Below are 20,246 nucleotides of genomic sequence, written 5' to 3'. Positions count from 1 at the left end.
AGCATGATCTGCATGATGGACCGCAGGCTCATCTAATCAGTCCTTGGCATGATTTTGGTGGGAAATATACACCCAACCAGGAATCTCCCCCGAAATCTTTCAAACTCGAGTCTGGGCTATGCAGGTAGGATTATGGAGTCCAAACTTATTAAACCATTACTGTAGTTATCGATCTCGGGGAATTAGGGACAGCCTTCCCTTGACGCCATGCTTCTAATGAACTTATTTCTAGGCGCCCAGATCTGGGGTCAAATCAGCACTGGCCTTGAAGCCTGCGGTTGCACTTTAATACCTCCCTCGCGCTTCGGTCTCCCTTGGCAATTCTTTCGACCTGAGATTTGGCGGCATTTTCGAAAACGTGTGTCATGCCCAGAGGCTGCCAATGCTGCGAATGTGTTTGAAGCGCGAAAGATCCGGATCAGATTAGATTATGAATTTCTTTCAAGGTTTTCTTTTTCTATTCGTATTTCGTCTGACCACTAAGCGCGCACCCTTCTGTCCTTGGTGGGGACTGTGAGGTCCTGGCTACATTTGCTAGGCCTTTGCCAACCCTTGGCGATGAATTGCTTGCAATTATTGTGTGATGAGAATCCCCTATATTAAGGTTTTTCTGCTTTGCAAATTTAAAATATTTGTTCATGAGCATCCCTCTGTGAGCTAGCTACCTTTCCTTTTTTATATACGTCAAGGTACACCTTACTCAAACCTTTCATTGGCATGGCGCAATCTGTTGCTTCTGACGAGGCTGGCATTTCCAAATGCGAGGCCATTATACAGGTGGAGGGACAGAATGAAAAACAAACGCCAGACTTTGAAAAACCTGAAGATTTACCAGATCTGAATGCTCAGGATGGTGTAAGAATTGCAGAAGCCATGACTTGGTCATGGTCAAAGTCTTCATTGATTGTGGTTTGCATCAGGCACGTTCAAGAAATCCCAGGAGACAAATCAGGTATTTACTGATTGAAGCATCTAAAGTATGTGGTTTCTATATTTCAGCAATGCCTTCGAGTCCCCGCTATCAGCAAATCTGGATCCATTCGTATCCAGTGCTTTCAAAGACCACTCCTTATTGCCTATCCTCAGTATGGTATCGAGTGTCATGGCCGGTGCCACCTACCTCCCTGTTTCTGAGATTCTCAATTTGTGAGATCGAATTGTCAGCTTCCTGCTTGTGCTTACGATTGCGAACTTGGAATGGTCCTTATGGCAGCTTGTAACAGTTTTGAACTCTACGCCGCAGCTAATGTATGACTCACCGACATCTTTTTCCATATTGAACACTGCGATTAACAAAGCTCTTATCCAGATCTTTTATTCCGTTGGATTTACCGGAATGCTCTTCTGTATAGATGTGGTCACATCCGATACATCCTCGCTGCGCAATCGTGGATTGGCGTTCGCCTTTACCTCCTCTCCTTACATCATCACGGCTTTTGGTGGCCATGCTGCTGCTGACACAATTCATGATAAAAACTGGCGCTGGGGATACGGTGCATGGGCGATCATTCTTCCTTTTGTTGCTATTCCTATGGTTGTCATGATGCAACTGGGTAAGCGGAAGGCAAAGAAAAACGAACTTGTGTTGAGAAAGCCAAGGGGCCGTACTTCGAGTCAAAGTCCTTGGCATTACTTGGTTGAGTTTGACAGTAAGCATTACGTTCTAGCTTTTTTCCCCGAATTTTCTAGCCTAAAACGTTGCTAGTTGTCGGCGTTGTACTTCTATGTGCTGGCTTCGTTCTCTTTCTACTGCCGTTCACTATTACTTCCTCTTCTTCCCAAGCTTGAGCGACCGACTATATCATCGCGATGCTTGTCGTTGGCTTTACCCTCTTGATTGTCTTCGGATTCTGGGAGAGATTCGGTGCCCGCAAGCCCTTTGCTCCTTGGCTTCTACTCAAAAACCGAACGATTGTGGGTGCTTGCCTGTTGGATTTTACCTACTAGGTTGCCTACTACTGCTGGAACTACAACTTCACGTCTTATCTGCAGGTTGTCTATAATACCTCGGTGGCTTCTGCTCGTTACATCTCCAGTATCTTCAACATTACCTCCGGTATTGAGCTGTTTGTCGTGGGAGCCCTCATCAGCTACACTGGCCGTTTCAAATGGGTGCTGATGTGGGGTGTTCCGCTGTATATGCTCGGTGTTGGATTGATGATCTATTTCCGCAGCCCGGGGCACAGCTTGGGTTACATCATCATGTGCCAGATCTTCATTGCCCTCGGCGGTGGAGTTATGACCATTGGTCAACAGATTGCTCTGCTGGCGGCTTCTGATCATAATGATGTTGCCGCTCTTTTGGCTTTACTGGGTCTGTTCGGATACATTGGGGCCTCTGTCAGAGGCAGTATCTCCGGCGCTATCTGGACCAATACTTTGCCTGGCATGCTCCAGTCTATGCTTACAGTAGTGTTGATAAGTGGCAGGAAATATATGATAGCCTTCCTCTACAGCTGAGCTACCCCATGGGCTCTGAGACACGGACTACCATTATGTACGCCTATGCTGCAACACAGAAAAGCATGCTTATTGCCGGTACTGCTATCATGACTTTGGCTCTATTCTTCATGATGATAATCAAAGATATCAATATCAAGAGTATCAAGCAGACCAAAGGGACGATATTCTGATTGAGTGTCTACCTAGATAGTAATTCTATGGACTTAGGTGTGGGGGGAGAATATCAGGGACCGGACCAGCAGGAATCAACAATTGAGCCCCGCCAGTCTTGCTGCCAATAGCAGAACAATATCCAAACTTGTACTAGGCTTTGTTAGCATGAAATAATACATCATATGCTTCTAATCTACTTACGATATCAAAAAAGGTCGTGTCCTTGAAAGCGCCTCTAGTCAGCTCAGACACATCATAATAGAGCCTTCGATACCAGCGGTCCAGGAGCGGATAATCGTGTCGGATCATCTTCAGATTGCATCGGAAGATCAGGTAGTAGGCCACATCGAATCGAGCAATAGTCGTGTACAAGCGAATGTCAGCTTCGGTGATATGCTTGCCAAAGAGGAACGGCTGATGCTCTGGTTGATCCAAGTGTGCTTCAATGCGATCCAAAGCCTTGAAAAGGGGGTAGATATTTTCAAGATATGACTCTTGGGTGGTAGCAAAACCCGTCTTGTAGACTCCGTTGTTAATCAGAGGATAAACCCATGCATTCATTGCATCAATGTCATTCCTCAAGTGTTCTGGGTAGAATCCGCCACCAGGAAGGTTGATTTCACGCAAATTCTGGGGGAGAAGGTGGTCGAACTCGGTATAGAACATGCGAATAATTTCGCTGCTTTCGTTATTGACAATTGTCTCCTTCTTTTTGTCCCACAAAGTCGGTACTGTGTATCGTCCTTCGTAATGAGGGTCTGCTTTGAGATAAAGTTGCTTTAGAAACTTGAATCCGTAAAGGGGATCTTTCTCAGCAGATCCCCATTGACCCGAGAAAAACCATCCATCTGGGCCTAGCTCGGGGGCCAGGACTACCATCTGAATGATGTCCTGTAATCCCTTCAGGGTCCGGACCAGATTGGCTCGATGTGCCCAGGGACAGCCCAAGTTGATGTAAAGCACATAGCGGTCCTTTTCGGCGGGAAATTCAGCCGATGGATACCGAGATATCCAGGATCGAAATGCCGAATCTTTGCGTCGGAAGTGACCATCTGAGTCGGCATGCTGGTATATCTTGGGATTAAGTATGTTAGCTGTGGAAGTTACTATGTATTCATTTGGGGCTCACTTTGTCAGTGTCAGTCATGATCGAGATATCTAGATATGAGATCCTTCAAGTCTCAAAATGTTGCTTCCTTGTTGCTTCTTCAAGGCAAAGGGAAATGCTTGTCGTCTTATGTCCTGTGTCTACGGAGTAATGTCTTATCGCAAAGCGCGAGGCTTATAAATCCATCGCTTTACAAATCATTGCGTCATCACGTCTCAGATAATTCGAGTGAAGTCATTTGCATCGTCCAAATCGACGACATAAGATAGTATTCATCATTGCGATTCGATTCCCAACCTGCGAGCAACCTCCAAAAATCCACTCTCATTCAAGCCCACCCAAATATCGACGAAGCCCTCTTCCTTAGCTTGCATAACGCGATCGGTAGACCAAGCCTCCTCTAATTCACGTTCCACATAAACAGTCTGGAAACCACAGCCTTTTGCTGCTTTCAAATCACTGAGATGTGCTGCCACCATGGTGCATTGGGTTGAATCACGACCAAGAAGATTCGCTGCGCCGTTGTATACAATTGGGGACGGTTTGTATGCTCCAAAGTTCTCTGCACTCACTATGCGAGTAAAAGGCAGGGAGCCATGTTGCTTTAAATCCTCAAGCAATGACTCATTCCCATTTGATAATGTCGAAGTAATGAACTTCTTGTTCAGCAGGTCCAGTCCGGCCACAGTATCAGGCCATGGGGTGAGCCGGTGCCAGCACAACGTGAGCTCCAACAGCTCGCTGTCGCTAAATAGCTCCCGGATCCCCCGTTGGTGAAGAAGGTCTTGTAATGCACGATAGTGGTGTTGGTCTACCGACACAAATTCCTTGGAGGGATCAAAGGTGCGGGTAAAGATGTTGTAGGATAAGCGCCACTCCTCGGCGAAAGCAAGCCAATCTGACTGGCTCAGTGCAGCTGCCCGTTGGCGTACATCAGCTGGAAGATCCCTGTTCGGATCACTAAGTACCTGCTTAGCCGCGTCGCTCAGTGCCTTTGTGACACATGGCCGCCATTCCACGACAGTACCGAACGTGTCAAAGAATAGAACGTGGGGGGAGTCTAACATGATGATTTGATCTGAAAGTTCGTCTCCACTGTAATGAATCAGAATTTCGGTTGATATTTCTTTTATACTTTACCTGCAGGATGCATAAGTTGATGCATTCGGGAGATTCAATTTAAGCTGAACGCGGCTGAGTCACGGGAGCTTAAAGGCGATTGGTTTAGGCGGATCGTTTGGCCGCAATTCAGACAAGATCAGGTAATATGTACACACAGATCAGACAAGATTAAAAACTAATAAACTACAAACTAGTAGGACGTGGGAAAATGTGAAGAAAAAGAAAGAAATAGAATTGAATTGATGAAAGTGGATGAAAGTGGAATGTTTTCACATTCTTCCTCTTCCCTCTTTTTCACCTTTCAACTTTCACCTACTCCAACTTCCAACTTCCAACTTCGCAACCTTTCATCTCCACCAAAACTCTGCATTAGTTTTCTGTCAAAAAGAAACCTACAAGTTGACCCTGCATTGGTCGAATGACAAGTCGCGACACAAATAGACCTGTCAACGGCCCCATGTTTCATCCCCCAGGTGGAGCCAACAGATGGTTCGCGGAGATTGCTGCTTCTTGAGGAAGCTTTCGCGTTGTTAGCCCACTTATCAATGGGGACTAAGCGTGATAACACCTCGTGTCGTGCAGATAGTCTGGACCTGCCTCGAGACATTTGCCAATTAATTACAGTTCCATGTGTGCCGTCTGTGGCTGATTGGCTGGCATTATTTTTCCATTTATCCGCCAACGTTCGGCAATTGAGTCGGAGAGATGATGGTTGAGCACTGAACTTTGAAATGAACTACAGGATTACCCTATACGGAGACGTCTACAGTATGGATGACCTCCGCATCGCGTACAAAATGTGAGGCCCACAAAAATTCGAAAAATGGAAAATCAAAACAAAAGGTCCTTGAACTTCGGTGGGGACCTCGGATGGATCTGGGAAAACGGAGTCCAGTTTCCCCCCTTTTTTGCATCAATTCGCAAATTGCCTATATACTCAACTTGGTCCCCCTCAATCCCAGGATTTACTGTACAGTAGCAAACTGACGCATTGCCACTTCGAATACGAAGTCCCGAGTTTACTGCACTAGATCAGATGCAGCTTGGACATCCTGAAACACGGCCCGTCCACAAGCTCACGAAATTACCTTCGACGATCATCGTGAGCCCATCACGCTAGAAGTGGATTATGCCGGAGGGAAATATTCTTTCTCAAACACGCTAATTCAGCCCTCCTATTCCTTATCCACGTTCTAGTCCAATTAATTTGACTCGCCTGCCAATTTAGTGATCCGGCATTATCATGATTGGTCGTGATAATTGTTTATTTTACTAACACAATGGGCCAAGGTCACTTCTTTCTCACCACCAAAATCAGGAGCTTTTACGGAGTTTGGTTTCTTTGTTTGTGCACAGCCTCGAAGCTGAACGCGTTATTTGGACCCATCCAAACACGCGGTGGAACTCTTGATCCGGCTTGCATCGCCGACGAACACCTCCAAGCTGGAGTGGACTCGGGCGATCACTCGTCTGCTCTCAACCTCAAGGCTACATTATCTCCAGGTCTAATAACTTTAACTTTTGCCTTTTTTTCTTTATTTTTCTTTCTAGAAGCTTCAATTGCTCATAGCTTCTGGTGTTTGACTTACCTTTTTCCTCCCAACTTCACAATCCTGACAACATCTAATGCGCTCTGCATTGACAAACAGACCTTGCCGTACCTTGTTCCAGGGTACTCGGTACAAAGGTACGCAATATAGATTTGATGTTTCGGTAATGATCTAACCGATTTCAGCCATGCTTCATTAGTGTCTTGGTGGCAGCTTTCCGGTGGAGCAACCTGCGTCCTGGCTAATCGGGTGGGTTTCTAGCTTCCCCATGCCCCCCCCCCCTTAACGAACACCCCTGTGCCTATGTTTTTTTTCCCTGACCCCGTCATGCTCCTCGCATCCGGGTTCCGATACGGGCAAGGCTGATCTAAAAGTCTCAAGGTAATCTACAATCTACGTAAACGCATTGACTCGGCCGTCTCAGATCGTTTTCTCGTTTGTAAAAAAAAAACCGGTTCGAGCAAAGGTCGGGTTCTAGTCTCAAGTCTCAATTTGTTCCCTTGTTACGGAGTACAAAGGTACGGTCTCGAGCGAATCGTGATCGACCCTCTTTTGCAAAGTTTGGTTCTAGGGGATGACATCTGATCTGTCTCCTCGCTCTTTCCTGTTTCAACTTTGATACTTAAGCTGCACTGGTAAGTAGACATTGGGGGAACCTCCGTGCATACTGAAACCCGGCCACATTGGTTCCCCTCGCGCTCAGGCGTGCATCCCGCCTCCGCGTTGTACCCAATGGCTGACTGGTCGTGGCACAGTGTTCACCGTTCAACCATTTGCGCCTTTATTTTCTCCTCCTGCCGATCAACGTGCGAATTGACGAACCATTATATACACTGCCATCGAGACACATGATCCAATTACGGTAGACGATCGATGGGACCTGGGTTTGTCGTGCTCTGGCTAGCACAGGGAAACGAAGCAACCCAGGTAATGCTTTATTAAAGGAGTTCTCCTATATATATACGCAGCGAGATGGACTCGGACCTACAATTCCCAGCCTCGATGGCCCAACCATCTCCCGCTACGTCGAGTACATCCCGAGCCCAGTCAAAGTCGAGATCGAGATCTCGCCCAGCACGGCGCCGGCGAGATGAATCCCCCCCACCATCCTCCCCACCAGGCCTACCAACGCCGGCATTTTCACCAGATGGTCAAAGCGATATCGATGATATCATTGAGGAGTCCACCCTATCGCCTTTCGATGCCCGCAGAATTACACCCACCCTTCACGCATCCCTAGTGTCCGAAATTCTATCCTTACGGCGTGACGTTGAAAATAAAACCAAGGAAATCGATACATTGGAACAAAGTTTGGATGAATCACGTACGGAATGTGAAACACTCAGTGAGAGAGTATCCAAATCGTCCCGCGAGACACGATCCTTGCAACATCAAATCCAGCTTTTGGAGGGCGGGACATCATCAGCGATAACAGAACTGGCCCGTGAGCGGGATGAGGCAGTCGATAATATCAACGATGCTCGGAAAAAGCTGGAGCATGCACAAAAGAAAGCTCGTCATCGCGAAGAGGAGGTCGAACGGACACAGATGCTGTGGGTTCGTGACCAAGAGGCATGGGAGAATGAGCGACGAGCCATGGAGCGCAAGATTCATGTGGTGGAAGGCCGCTTGAAGTCGGTGCTCAGTGAGGTTGCAGCAGCCCAAGAAGCGGGAGCCCTCAGTTCTCAGCGTAGCGAAAATGATCTTTCGACCAAGTCCAAGGTCAAGGAAAGTGACACGGCCAGTGTGGCGTCCAGCAGCCAGGGTCGCCGCCGCATGAGCATGACTAGTGCAACTTCTGAGGAGGGCGAAAATGAGGCCGATTACCACAATGCTCGATACTCCGTCCTGAGTATGGCCCCTGGAAAGGGCGATTCCGGCTTAAATCTGGCCCAGGAATTGGCGTTCGATGAGGAAGACGAGTTTGCTGCATCAGAAGATGAGCCCCCAGAATCACCCGAAGCGCTCCCGGAAGAGCGACCAATGTCAGTCAATTCGGAGGCGTCTCATTCTATAGCATCAAAGGCTCGCAGGATTCTGGGTCTTTCCATGCAAAGCACTGGCTCAGTCACGGCGGCGGAGTACCGTTCTCTAGACCCCAATAGTCCTACGAAGCTACACCATCAGCAGCCTGCGGAATATTGCGATATGGGCATTCAATACTCGCCTCCACCATCACCTGAAACTCTAACCGCGGCAGAGAACCATGATTCTGCTTTGGTGGATGAAGAATCTGATGCAGATCGCGAGGTTGATGGCGACCAGGGCGTACCTGAGATGAAGGACTGTGCCATGATCACACTTGCCGTTGAGATGGTCTCATCTTCTTGTCAAACAGTTGCCGATCTTCCCAGTCCTCCATGGACACCCAAGATCTTGGAGCCACCAATCCAGCCCGTGGAAGAGGTCGCAGAACCAGTCCAGATGGCATCGGCATCTACCCAAACTGATTGGAGTCCTTCTCTGGAGCCCGTAGATAGCGAAGAGAAGACTACCTTGTCTCCGAGTGATATATCTGCGCAAATCGATGTCCCCATGATCGCTATTCACCCCCCTGGCTCGGAACCATCGTCCCCTCGGAACAGTGTTGTTCTTCCTCCACAGACCAAGAATATGTCTGTTCAAGCCAATTTCAGGTCGGTCATCGAGGGCCGGTCTGTTGCCATTCAGACGGAAGAAATCCGTATCGATCAACGGCTCGTCAAACTTCCAGCCAGTCTACTGCCCTCTGCCATTCCCGATCTACCAACCTCCGCCGAACTTGAAGAGGCCAATGCTGAGTCTTACCGAGCGCCTATTCCTCCGCCTCGCTCGGCCAAGAGGGCCCAGCGACCTTTGCCGCATGAGCGCCCGATGAAACCTCCACGCGCCCCGGCTTCGGAGCCTCTGCAGGCATATCAGGCATATCAGGCATACCCTGGAAACAATGATAACGGGCCGCTATCAGGTGAAATTGCATCTGGATTAAGACGGCCATTCCGGTCTAGCAGCCTCTTTGCGGGCTTTGAGCAGCTGAGCGATGACGAAGGCCCCTATGCAGAGGAACGTGACATCTTTACAGACGACGAGCTTCTCAACCGGCCATTTGCTTCATACACTATCCGTCGGGGCAAGTTGGTGAATGCAAAATCAAGGCCCAGTTTAGACGAAATGACTCTTCCTGAAATCGATGAGCATCTATCTGACCCTGAGTCTCGGCCTTCTGATGTTGGGCGTGCCCCGTCCCGAGGAACTCAACGGTCCAGTACGACAACGTCCAGCGGCCGAGCTGGTATGCGCAAATTGGCCTTGATCTCTAGTGGTGCGGCAGCGCACCAGAAAAGTCGTCCCCGCAGCCCTAGTGAGCCAAGCCTTGATGGCAGTGCAGGCTCAAGCATTGCACCCCCATTCCCGGTTCCAATCCGTCTTAGCTCACGCAACGTCCCATTGACAGGTAGTGATGGACCTCCAAGTCCGACTCGCTCTTCTGCCCGGCAATTCTCTGACCGTGGTGCTCGTACAACAATGGTGCGACAACCCACGTTACGTCGAGTTCGCTCGGCGACCGCGACGTCCCAGAGTAGCCTCGCGGAGCGCCCAGAAACGCTTTCATCTCCAACTCGCTCTGAATCTCCCTTCACGCTCGATAGTCCTTCCTACCATCCGCCGCCTCTCCCAGTCGATGACATCACGGTTCCCCGTGAACGTCGTGGGCCTACGAAACGGCCTACTCATCGCCCGGCAGTGCCCTCTATGAACTGGGACCAGGACCGACGGGACTCTACTGGCGGTGTGCAGCCAACGAGTGTCGTTGATGCGATTGCTCAGACTATGGTGGGTGAGTGGATGTTCAAGTACGTCCGCCGCCGCAAGTCTTTCGGCATGGGTGAATCCAAGGATGCCTGGGAGGGCCGGAACCCCGATGAAGTATCGGCCAATATCACCAACGGCGGAGTGCGCCATAAACGATGGGTCTGGCTTGCCCCATACGAGGGGTCTATCATGTGGAGCAACAAACAGCCGACAAGCGGGCCTGCCTTGCTGGGCAAGACTGGCCGGAAATGTAAGTTGATTCCAATATCTAAGACTTGATCCGTCACTAACCTCTGATTCCAGTCACTATCCAATCCGTCCTAGATGTCAAGGATGACAATCCAATGCCTAAGACCCTGGGAAATCCTAATCCATTCAACCGCTCAATTCTAGTCCTCACACCACAGCGTGCTCTTAAATTTACCGCACTTACTGTTGAACGCCACTATGTCTGGCTAACCGCACTATCATTCCTCAGTCATTCTTCCATGGGTCTACAGGATCTGGCTGCAATCCCACCCGCGCCGCAAGAGGAGGCTATACCTTCTCAGACTACCCTGCGCCGCAATCCTATTCGGGACTCGATTCGAGTGGCCAAGGGTCGCCCACGGCCCATGCCTAAGGGGAAACGCTCCTTCCCAGGTACCGAGCCGGTTTCAGAACTACCTACCGGAGACTTAGAAAGCCTTAATTCGATGGCCGCGGATGCACCACATGTCCCACGCTTCTCTAATCATAATCACCACACCCGCAAGCGCAGTAACACGGCACCCCGCCCTCCTGCGCTGCACGCTATCCGAAGCTTTTCCAGCCAAGGGACCATGCCCTCGTCCCATAGTGGCACCACTGTCGGCTCCTCTGAGCCGTACTTCTCGCCTGTTGCGCTGCCAAGTCTCCCTCACGGCATTGGAAGTGGCCATAGCAACACCAGTCGTCGCACATCGGAGGCCAGCGGCCGCACTACCCGCACAACAGCGAGCAACATGTTTGACATGGGTACGGTGCGCATGGAGGCCTTCATCGACCACCATGCGGAACAGATCAATCGCCCTCGTGGTGCGCCGCCATCTCGCCCACGACATGTGCGCAAGGCCTCCAGTCAGTGGAGTCAAGGCCGCTATGACTATGACGCGCCCTCGGTCGACGAAAGTGAACTATCTTTCCGACCCGATGACCCTTTCCGCGGGTTCTAATCCCTCCTTAATCATTATTATTATTACTATTATCATCCTTTTTTATATATTCCTATTGTCTCCCTCCTTGAGCGTCTTTACCACTACATTCTTCTCGATACATCCTGTTTTACCTTTCGACATGTACAAGTGCATATATGATCCTTCGTTCTGACCTACATCCCTTGCATCCTCTTTCTTATATTTCTTCTCATTGATTGTTCTATTTGAATTGCGTTTTGTTGGACCATAGTGATACCATGAGAAGGGATACCGAGTTTCGAAGCAGCGATGGGAAAACGGGGCGTTAATCAAGTTTCTTCAAATCCAAATCACCTGGTACCTAGATTTATGTCCTTTCGATATAATTTTTCACTTGTATTTGCATGTATAGACACCATCTAAAGTATCAAAACCTGAAGGTGCGGGTATAAACGGAGGTTCTTCGCTATCACATGATATCCATTGGGGTAAATTGGAGATGCCCCGATCGTGAGGGGCCACAGTCTCCTGCCTTTCTCCAGTTGCAGTATGTCTTCGCGAGATGAAATTTGAATTCCGATTACAACTTGGCGGCCTCCTTGACTTCTCCGACCTTCAACTTTGGCGAGTACTTTTTCAACACGGACTCGTTGTGGTACTGAGAGAATAGAATTAGTCCTCTTCTATAAGTTGACAGCTAACCAAGACTGTATAAATGCCAAAGAGATGCTTCTCATATACCTTCCAGAATTGCTTGGATGCATCCTTGCCAGCGACGCGCTTCAGAATCTTTGCGCCTCCGGGGTGCTCGTCCACAAACTTGGTAACATCGAAAACGTTGTTGTCGATGATGATGTACAGACCTTTATCGACGGTGCTGTAAGCGGCAACGTCGGCCGGGGTGAATGATTGCGACATGGTGGATGTATGGTTGTGTGTAGGATTGTGGAGTTTGGAAGGGGGAAAAGGTGACGTTTTAATGGAAAGTCTGGAGTAAAGCGGGGCCGAGGTACATTGGATTTTACCGCGGATCGGGGGAATCACAAATGGCATCAGCTTGATTGGTTCAAAATCAAATATTCCGAATTCCCTCATTCACATATACAATATCATGTCCGACTCTTCTCTCCAGTGGCTCCTGTACCCTTGGGCACTTTGCGATCTAATCCTAATGACTCTAGATCCTTCTTCTTGTAATAATGGGGTGCAACTTCCACCAGCCACTCTGCCTGTAGGGGCATGTTACTGCGCATATACTCCTTGCTGGTAAGTACCAGCTCAAAGTAGATCACCCATCGTGGGTTAACCTCAAACAGCGTGCTGGAAGGATGAAGGTATACGGACTGCCCGTTTTTGATCGTACGGTAGCTGTCACCTCCACGCTGCAAACGTGCGGCGTTGGGGAAGAAGCCGGACGTGATGGCCTTTTGGATCGGGATATAGTTATTGGCGCCGCAGGTGCTGATCGTCACTTCTACTCGATCACACAACTTGGCAAGCTGATCACGGACATCACGCGCCCGGGTCAGGCTACGCTGCTGGAGGAAATTCTCCTTGGACCACACAACACTGAAGTCTGAATCCACCCATTGATTCCAGATATTGAGCAACGTCAAGTGATCTCCACCATCCTTGATAGTGAAACGGTTGCGTGCACTGTCGGCATGGATCTTCTTGTCTTTCGGTCGGAAAAACAGGGCGCTGGCCTCGCTTAGCATCGACACGATCGAGAGGACCTCCTCCACACATCCATACTGCCCTGCCGCGAGGATCGCCTTTGCCAGCATTGGGTCCGTCGGGAATTCGGCCATCTGTCGGCCCACCTTTGTCAGATCTCCACGGTCGTTGAGAGCTCCAAGTGCGTAGAGTTGCTCCAAAGCTCGAATGATAGTCTCCGCAGGTGGCGGGTCCATAAAGTCAAAGTCAAGAAGCTGATCAATACCCAAGGATTTCAGCATCAAGATAACCCCGTTGAGGTTCGTGCGCTGGATCTCAGGCGTGGTGTTCTCTTCCAACTCATTGTAGTATGCCCACTTAGTGTAAAGTCGGAAGCATTTACCGGGTCCAACACGTCCAGCACGTCCTGCTCGCTGGTTCGCTGAGGCCCTAGAGCATGGCGTCACTACCAAACTCTCCATGCCCGTACGCGGGTTGAACACATTTTCCTTGACAAAACCGGGATCAATCACGTAAACAATGCCATCAATGGTCAAACTGGTCTCGGCAATGTTTGTCGCCAGGACCACCTTGCGCGCCTTGGGTGGCGTGGGCTCAAAAATCTTGGTCTGCAACTCGGATGGCAGATTGGCGTAGATGGGACAGACGATCATTTCCGGTATTTTACTACCCAGCTTCCGAGCTGTCTCCTGGAGACTCTGTTCGGCGGCCTCAATCTCCTCCTGACCGGTCAAGAATACCAAGATATCTCCGGGGCCCTGTGTGACGTGGATCTGGAAGACCGTGGTGATGGCAGCCGCCAGATAGTTGGCCTCTGGCTGTGAGGTGTAGTGCACATCAACGGGGTATCGTCGACCAGGAATGTTGAAAATAGGTGCATCATCAAAGTATTTCTGGAATTTCTGTGCATCCATTGTCGCGGAAGAGATGAGAAGTTTCAGGTCGGGTCGTGCTTTAGCAATGTCCTTGAGAAGACCACAAGCAATATCCGTTGGCACCGTCCGCTCGTGGGCCTCGTCAATCATCAATGCTGAATACTGACTCAGGTCTGGCTCCGTCAAGAGTTCTCGCAGAAGCATTCCATCGGTCATATACTTGAGAATAGTCTTGTCACTGGTGTTATCCTCGAAGCGAATGGCATAGCCGACCTCATTTCCAATCTTGGAGCCCATTTCCTCCGCTACACGGGCAGCAACACTCATGGCAGCCACTCGACGGGGTTGAGTGCAACCGATCTTCAAGCCATCCTTGGTGTAGCCGGCTTCATGAAGATACTGCGGAATCTGCGTGGTCTTTCCGGAACCAGTTTCACCGACAATGATCAAAACCTGGTGTTCATGCACTGCCTGGATGATCTGGTCACGGAACTGGTAGATGGGCAAACTCTTTCGCGTCTCCTCCATGGTCAACGCCTTCTTCTCCGCTGCATCCATTTCCTCCTTGAACCGACGTTGTTCCTGGGTCAACATCTTTTCTGTGCCTTCGAGCTTGGAATCCATGACAAAGTTGATCTGCTGTGAATCATCAAAGACGTACTCATAGTCTCCTTCATCAACGAACTCCGCCTTGTTGATTTGCGCCTTGGCCTTGGCCGATTGCTCAAGCTCCCATTCCTCGTGCTCCGTAACAAATTTCTCCTGTCCCGACTCGTCGCGCTCGACGTATCGCTTATAGAGTGCATCTTCTTTCTTTTTTCGATCAATCTTTCCCTTCTCCGTAATATAGTCATCCGGCATCATGTAGCCATCGCGGTGGTCGTCAATCCGTAGCCGCTCTTCGGCGATGCGTAAAACCTCCTTGTTACGTGCAAATTCTTCCTTCTCGCGGCGAGTCAGATTAGGGTTCTCGCGTAGTTCCGCAGCCTCTTCGGCAACTTGACGTCGCAACAATGCCAGTCGCTCTGTCTCACGCTTCTTCAAGTATTCTTGGCGGGAACGGAGTCGCAAGTCAGGCATCACTGCTGCCCGGGCATCAGCGTCGTCAGCCAAAGCGCGGCGTCGTGCAGCTTCGCCATCTCGAGTCCGGTCCTCCACGATCTTCTTGGATTTGCTATTATCTTTCTTTGCCAATCTCTGGGCGAATTCATCTCTTTCGCGGAGATCACGTTGACGATCAATCTCTTGTTTGGTCTGCGGATCAATATCGTCGGTCGGTGATGCAGGGCGTGGGGAAGCAGATCCATCCGCGAGTCTCGTGCGTTTTGAGGGCGACTCTGCAAACTCGTCTGGACCCGCATCGGAATACGCTTCATCCTCTGCAGCCTCCTCGTCACCCCATCGGTCATCGAAATCTGAATCCTTCTTCCGCAGCTTCTTCGATCGTGGACGGTCGCGACTCTCAGCGTCGCGGCTACGGTCTCGTTTCCGGTTGTCATCTATCTCTCTGTGACTGCCTCGGTCTCTCTCACCATCCCTCTCTTTGTCCCGCCGTCTTCGTCGGTCGCGCTCAGCTTCGACATTGACGGGACCCAGCCCCGGCTCGGGATCAAGGTCTTCGCCCATATCTACCATGCTGTATTTCTTTTTTGTAGATGCTTTTTTTGTTGCACTCTGGGCGGCCGAAGGACTGGGCTGTGGTGCTTTCCCCACGCGAGAAAATAGCTGGCTACAAAATGCACCAATCTCGTTGGGGCTGCCATCGAGGAAGGAAAGCAACTTGTCTTGGAGGGCGGACGCGGACTTGGCTGAGCTGGCTTCGGCAAGCACAAAGTCTACTGAGATCGGATCTGACGCGCCCGTCAGGCGGATCAGAGAATCCGATACGTAGGTCTTGTTATCCATGGTGCGAAGGCTGTGGTGGGTGCGACTTCGGGATGGGTGATGGTGATGGCGTCAATTCTCAGAGGATATTCGTCGGTGATTTTTTAAGCGCCACGGCGCATTATGTGAAGAAGTGATGAGTGGCAGGTTTGAAAAACTTACAAGGGGAACAGCTAGAGATAAAATGTTTGACGCGGAGAACATGAAGGTTGCGGAGCTACGGAGATGGATGCCAAGACCGCCAACGGTGGCCCTTGGCAGATAAATTATATATCCATACATGATATAGCTAGGTGCGTCGTACACATGTACATAAAAAGTTATTGCTGAACTTAGGTCAAAGGTTGCAAACAATTCAAATCGAAGGTTAAATGTCGAAAACAAATATTCAAAACTAGGGACTTCAGGTACTTTATACTACATTTTCAAACATTGAATGCTCAGGACTCCGGATTGATTACAAGGTTATTTACCTGCACCCGTACATTGAAGAACATCAAAATGTTCCAAGCATTCATGAGGGTTCAATGTTGGAAGCCTTGAGTCTATGAGGCCTATTACATTTAACGAATATTGCCTTGGAAAGAAAAATTGAGGATATCATCTCGGATTCGGCTATTCACACACATGGAACCAAAGTGGTCCAAAGTACAGAGGATTCTCGCTAATCAAACAGAATCATGGTGGGCAATCATTCATCATGAAACAAGATGTCAATAAGTAGAGGAAATTGACCCGTGAACACCCCCAAAACCTCAATGCAAGAGATCTCCACCAAAACCACAAATACGCCAGAGAAGCCCTGATCATACGACTCAAAGCCAGCTCGAAGGAACACCCAGTTGCGTTGGGAGGATGGTGGTACATTTGGCACCTGATAATGCTAAGAAGTGAATGAATACAAAGGAAATCAAAAGAACAGTCAAACGCCGCAGAAACGAAGGAGAAAACCACGCTGAAACTCCGAGGTATTGGATCGGGTCATGAGGGCTGAGGAAACAGACAGACCGCAGCAACGGTGACAACGCTTCCCAAGGCAGAAGAAAAAAAGAAGACAATGAGCCTGGTATTCAAGACTCGAGAGATCAGAAAACAAAATGGGAATCGTCATGATCGGAAGGCGTGCGGCATGGAAAATGAATGGCGAAAGATTCGGGTCATTGCCGGGAATAAGGTAAACAAAGGAAATAGGTCGTCAAAACACACAAAACACCCCTCCCCCATATGCACATCAGAAGAAAAAGGAGAAATAGATTACACATCGATCATTTCGGCGTCTTCGGCCAAGATTTCATCGGCAGGCCCCCAGTTGCCCTCAAACACCGTGGCTCCAGCACGGCGACGCTGGTTCACAAACTGTAGCCCGTATGTGGCTAGAATATCATCGGCGGTAGGTCGATCAAGTGGCTCAGGGGAAATCATCCAGCGAACAATCCTATCCAAGGCATGGGCGTGATTGGCATCCACCATGAAGGTGGGCGGGTCCACCAGCTCTCCACTTCGGGCGAGATGGGTCGGCTTGGGCGTAGTCAGCTTCCGACTTGTGAGGAAGCCATCGCCAAAGTCATCGTCACCCAAGTCAGACGCGCAAAGTTCCTCAAAAGATGTTCCATCGGAGATGGGGTTTCCAGAAGCATCACGGAAAATGCTAGTTTCCGAACTCCAAGTCAGACTGGGGACGTCGCTCATGTCCCCATTTCGGAGCTTCTGCCAAGATACACCGTTGTCTGGCAGCTCAACATTTCCAGCGATTTCAAAGATGACCAAACCCAGCGAGAAAATATCCGCGGGCTTATCGAAGCGACCCATCAGGATCTCAGGGCCAATGTACTCCCTATCGCCCTCGCCTTCAATCCCATCCTCTGCTGGCCAGCGGGTAGCCATGCCAAAATCTCCAATCTTCAGAACTCCTTCAAATGTCACAAGGATGTTGGCAGGCTTCAAGTCAAGGTGGATGAAGCCTTCATCGTGGATTTGCTTCAATCCCAGAGTCAGCTCAAGGAGAATTTTCCAGATGCGGAAATCATCCAGTCGGGCCTTAAGTCCAGCCTGAGCCAAAAAAACATCCAAGCTTCCCTCCTCACAATACTCGGTTTGAATGTACAGATGACCATTGTCTTCCCAACTGTCCATAAAGGAGACAATGTGGTCACAATTGACCAACGTCTTGAGGACGTCGACCTCCCGAATGCGGCGTTCGCGATCTTTCAATCCCAGGTACGGCTGCTTGCTCTTCTTGACAGCCCAGACTTGTTGGTGAGCGAGAGCATTCGGGGACTTGGGTCCACTCGACGGCAGAGAGAAAACTGAAGGGAAAGCGGAATCATGGGGCTGAGCAACTCGGTAGACCTGAGAAAACTCGCCTGTACCGACAAGCTCGACTTTGTCAAATCGTACAGTCAGGCTAGGGTCCACATCGGGAGTGTGAAAGCCACTAAGCTGAAGACTGGGACGCTTGCTAGAAATCAAAGAATCCCGAGGACCAGTCGGCGTGGCAGGCAGATTGAGAGTGCTACCGAAGTCAGGCTGAAGTGATTGCGATTCATGCGGCACGGAGATTGACAGGCCACTTGGGTCTGGAGGGAAGAACTGGTCGCGAGGAGTATGAGGTGAAGCTTGGAGGAATCTATCACGTAAGGGTGTTGAGTTCGCAGAAGTTCTTGTTTCTGATAAACGCTCCAAAGGCCCAATTTGGGAGACAGACGGAGGATAGGTACGGGACGGAAGGAAGGTTTGCTTGGTAGGAGTTGGAGGGAAATCAGAATCAGTCAATGGCTGACTGTCATGGCGTGAAGATGGGGATTGGGCTTGAAGATCGTCCCCATCAACGCTCACAAAGCTACCCCGGCGGGACGCCTCGGGTCGACTGAACGTGTTGCCAAATATGCCCATACCTCGAGCAAAAGGTCCCGGTTTAGGTCGCGCGGTGGAGGCTGGAGGGTTGAAAGGGGATTGAGACACATTCTCTGACTCTTGGAAAGATGGAGGCTTGTTGAAAGAACCGTTCAGCCCAGAAGTGAAAAGGTTTACGGGCCGTTTGCACGGAGTGTCGGGCATGTTTTTGTTGAAGCCTACCGGCTCCTCTGCATTACGATTCTTCTTCGAGATCAGTCCCGTCGACATGAACGCAGCTGGGAGAGGCTTGACTAGTTTGTAGTTTTCGGGAGTCGCGAATGATTCCCCGGACCCCATTGAATCTTCCCGTGTTACACGGCGCACAGGGGCAGGCCGAGTAGCACCAGCAGGAAGAGACTTGGAGAAATTGAATAGTGGCCGTGGCCGCTCGGGTTTGTGGATGGCCTCATGGGTTGGTGAGTCATCGAGACTTGAGCCAGAAGATGACTGGGTGATAGTCCGGGATAGGGGATGAGCAGCAGGACGAGGAGGTTGAGTCGTTGTAGCAGCTGTCGTGTTTGAGAAAAGAGGACTGGCTGGAGGAGGGCGAGGAGAAAAGAGGCTCTCTTGGCCAGCCTCAAACAAGCCACTATCAAATGACATCCGTGGACGCACCGCCAATGGGGTACCAACCGACGCCTCGGTCTCACCTGGTCCCCGGGGACGGCCAAATAGAGGTCGATCACTTTGTCGCTGTTGCAAAGTAGATCTTCTCAGAGAGGATGAGCGTTTTGGAATGGTAGCGAAAGGACTGAAGGGTTGAATGGGAGTCGGGTGAAGCGAGGAGTCGTTCGCGGATGGGCTTGCAGGCGCACTGCCATGGTCGTTGTCGAAGATGCTAAAGTCCGTGGAGAAGTTGGGCGTATGAACACTGCGTCGCTTTGCAGATGGGCTTCCTCGTGATGCTTGATCCAGGTTCATGATGCCGTCGCTTCGTTTTAGAGGACTCACTGTGGCGAAAGAACCAAACGTTCCACTGCGTCGCTTTTCGATGCGAGAGAGACTGGAGCGAGGCGTAAACGTGGTGTCGCCCTGCACCACAGAGGACATGTTGAGATGACACGGACTCTCGGGTGTGGTACTCTCCATCGGTCCCGCCAAATCGTCGAGCGTCAAGTCATTTTCTTCTCCTGAATGCATGGCGATCGATTGAGACGGGGTCGCGTTCCCACTGTTGGTTGACACGTTCAAAGCGCGTTTGGCGGGGCTACGTGGTGAAGTTCGGCGTCGCATCACTGGTCGTGTAATCTTCGCGCCGGGGGGATATGGCACGGCGAGAGGAGATTGTTGATTAGATGGAAAAAGAAAGAAATTATGCTGCGATCGCCTCGAGGGCGACAGCGGGGAAGACACGTATGGTGCTGTGGTTTTTGAGGGCGAATGTGAGCGGGTGCTGAGGAAGAAGTTGGAGCTCTTAGAAGGCGAGCGCGATAATGAGCGCCGAAGCTGGCGGATTGCTGAACTGGCATCGACGTGATGAATCCCAGAGTGTGATGAGAGGTGAAGGGTGCCGCCCGAATCGCGGTGCGGCGAAAAGGTTGCAACCATATTTGGGGAATGCTGTGTTGAACGT

The 20,246-nt window shown here is 50.2% G+C and overlaps 8 protein-coding genes across 8 annotated transcripts; 3 read left to right on the top strand and 5 right to left on the bottom strand.

Annotated features, from left to right (window-relative positions):
- Positions 1-717: 717 nt before the first annotated feature.
- On the top strand, positions 718-1,150 carry N7520_000380 (MFS siderophore transporter MirB-like protein; the record flags this gene model as incomplete). The annotated part of the gene is made up of 2 exons (XM_057134315.1): positions 718-855; positions 1,013-1,150. The coding sequence occupies 2 exons, from the start codon at positions 718-720 to the stop codon at positions 1,148-1,150; spliced, it is 276 nt and encodes a 91-aa protein (XP_057000251.1).
- Positions 1,151-1,336: 186 nt separating this feature from the next.
- Positions 1,337-2,633, top strand: N7520_000379 (siderophore iron transporter mirB; the record flags this gene model as incomplete). Its single annotated transcript, XM_057134314.1, has 4 exons — positions 1,337-1,649; positions 1,790-1,914; positions 1,948-2,409; positions 2,457-2,633. The coding sequence occupies 4 exons, from the start codon at positions 1,337-1,339 to the stop codon at positions 2,631-2,633; spliced, it is 1,077 nt and encodes a 358-aa protein (XP_057000250.1).
- A 25-nt stretch (positions 2,634-2,658) lies between these two features.
- N7520_000378 (uncharacterized protein) lies at positions 2,659-3,763 on the bottom strand (the record flags this gene model as incomplete). Its single annotated transcript, XM_057134313.1, has 3 exons — positions 2,659-2,766; positions 2,818-3,690; positions 3,746-3,763. The coding sequence occupies 3 exons, from the start codon at positions 3,761-3,763 to the stop codon at positions 2,659-2,661; spliced, it is 999 nt and encodes a 332-aa protein (XP_057000249.1).
- Positions 3,764-3,999: 236 nt separating this feature from the next.
- On the bottom strand, positions 4,000-4,791 carry N7520_000377 (haloacid dehalogenase, type II; the record flags this gene model as incomplete). Its single annotated transcript, XM_057134312.1, has 1 exon — positions 4,000-4,791. The coding sequence occupies one exon, from the start codon at positions 4,789-4,791 to the stop codon at positions 4,000-4,002; it is 792 nt and encodes a 263-aa protein (XP_057000248.1).
- Positions 4,792-7,368: 2,577 nt separating this feature from the next.
- N7520_000376 (putative nuclear migration protein) lies at positions 7,369-11,381 on the top strand (the record flags this gene model as incomplete). Its single annotated transcript, XM_057134311.1, has 2 exons — positions 7,369-10,438; positions 10,492-11,381. The coding sequence occupies 2 exons, from the start codon at positions 7,369-7,371 to the stop codon at positions 11,379-11,381; spliced, it is 3,960 nt and encodes a 1,319-aa protein (XP_057000247.1).
- Positions 11,382-11,922: 541 nt separating this feature from the next.
- N7520_000375 (cytochrome b5-like heme/steroid binding domain-containing protein) lies at positions 11,923-12,260 on the bottom strand (the record flags this gene model as incomplete). Its single annotated transcript, XM_057134310.1, has 2 exons — positions 11,923-12,000; positions 12,084-12,260. 2 exons carry the CDS (start codon positions 12,258-12,260, stop codon positions 11,923-11,925), a joined length of 255 nt encoding a protein of 84 aa, XP_057000246.1.
- A 191-nt stretch (positions 12,261-12,451) lies between these two features.
- N7520_000374 (putative mRNA splicing factor RNA helicase (Cdc28)) lies at positions 12,452-15,799 on the bottom strand (the record flags this gene model as incomplete). The annotated part of the gene is made up of 1 exon (XM_057134309.1): positions 12,452-15,799. The coding sequence occupies one exon, from the start codon at positions 15,797-15,799 to the stop codon at positions 12,452-12,454; it is 3,348 nt and encodes a 1,115-aa protein (XP_057000245.1).
- Positions 15,800-17,032: 1,233 nt separating this feature from the next.
- N7520_000373 (tyrosine protein kinase SWE1) lies at positions 17,033-20,221 on the bottom strand (the record flags this gene model as incomplete). Its single annotated transcript, XM_057134308.1, has 1 exon — positions 17,033-20,221. One exon carries the CDS (start codon positions 20,219-20,221, stop codon positions 17,033-17,035), a length of 3,189 nt encoding a protein of 1,062 aa, XP_057000244.1.
- Between the last annotated feature and the right edge of the window lie 25 nt (positions 20,222-20,246).

Source organism: Penicillium odoratum (genome assembly GCF_028828045.1).
Source record: "Penicillium odoratum strain IBT 22623 chromosome Unknown utg000001l_segment0_segment0, whole genome shotgun sequence".
Classification (NCBI taxonomy): domain Eukaryota; kingdom Fungi; phylum Ascomycota; class Eurotiomycetes; order Eurotiales; family Aspergillaceae; genus Penicillium; species Penicillium odoratum.
The sequence above is the reverse complement of the archived record's forward strand: the minus strand, read 5'-3'. Positions and strand labels throughout refer to the sequence as shown.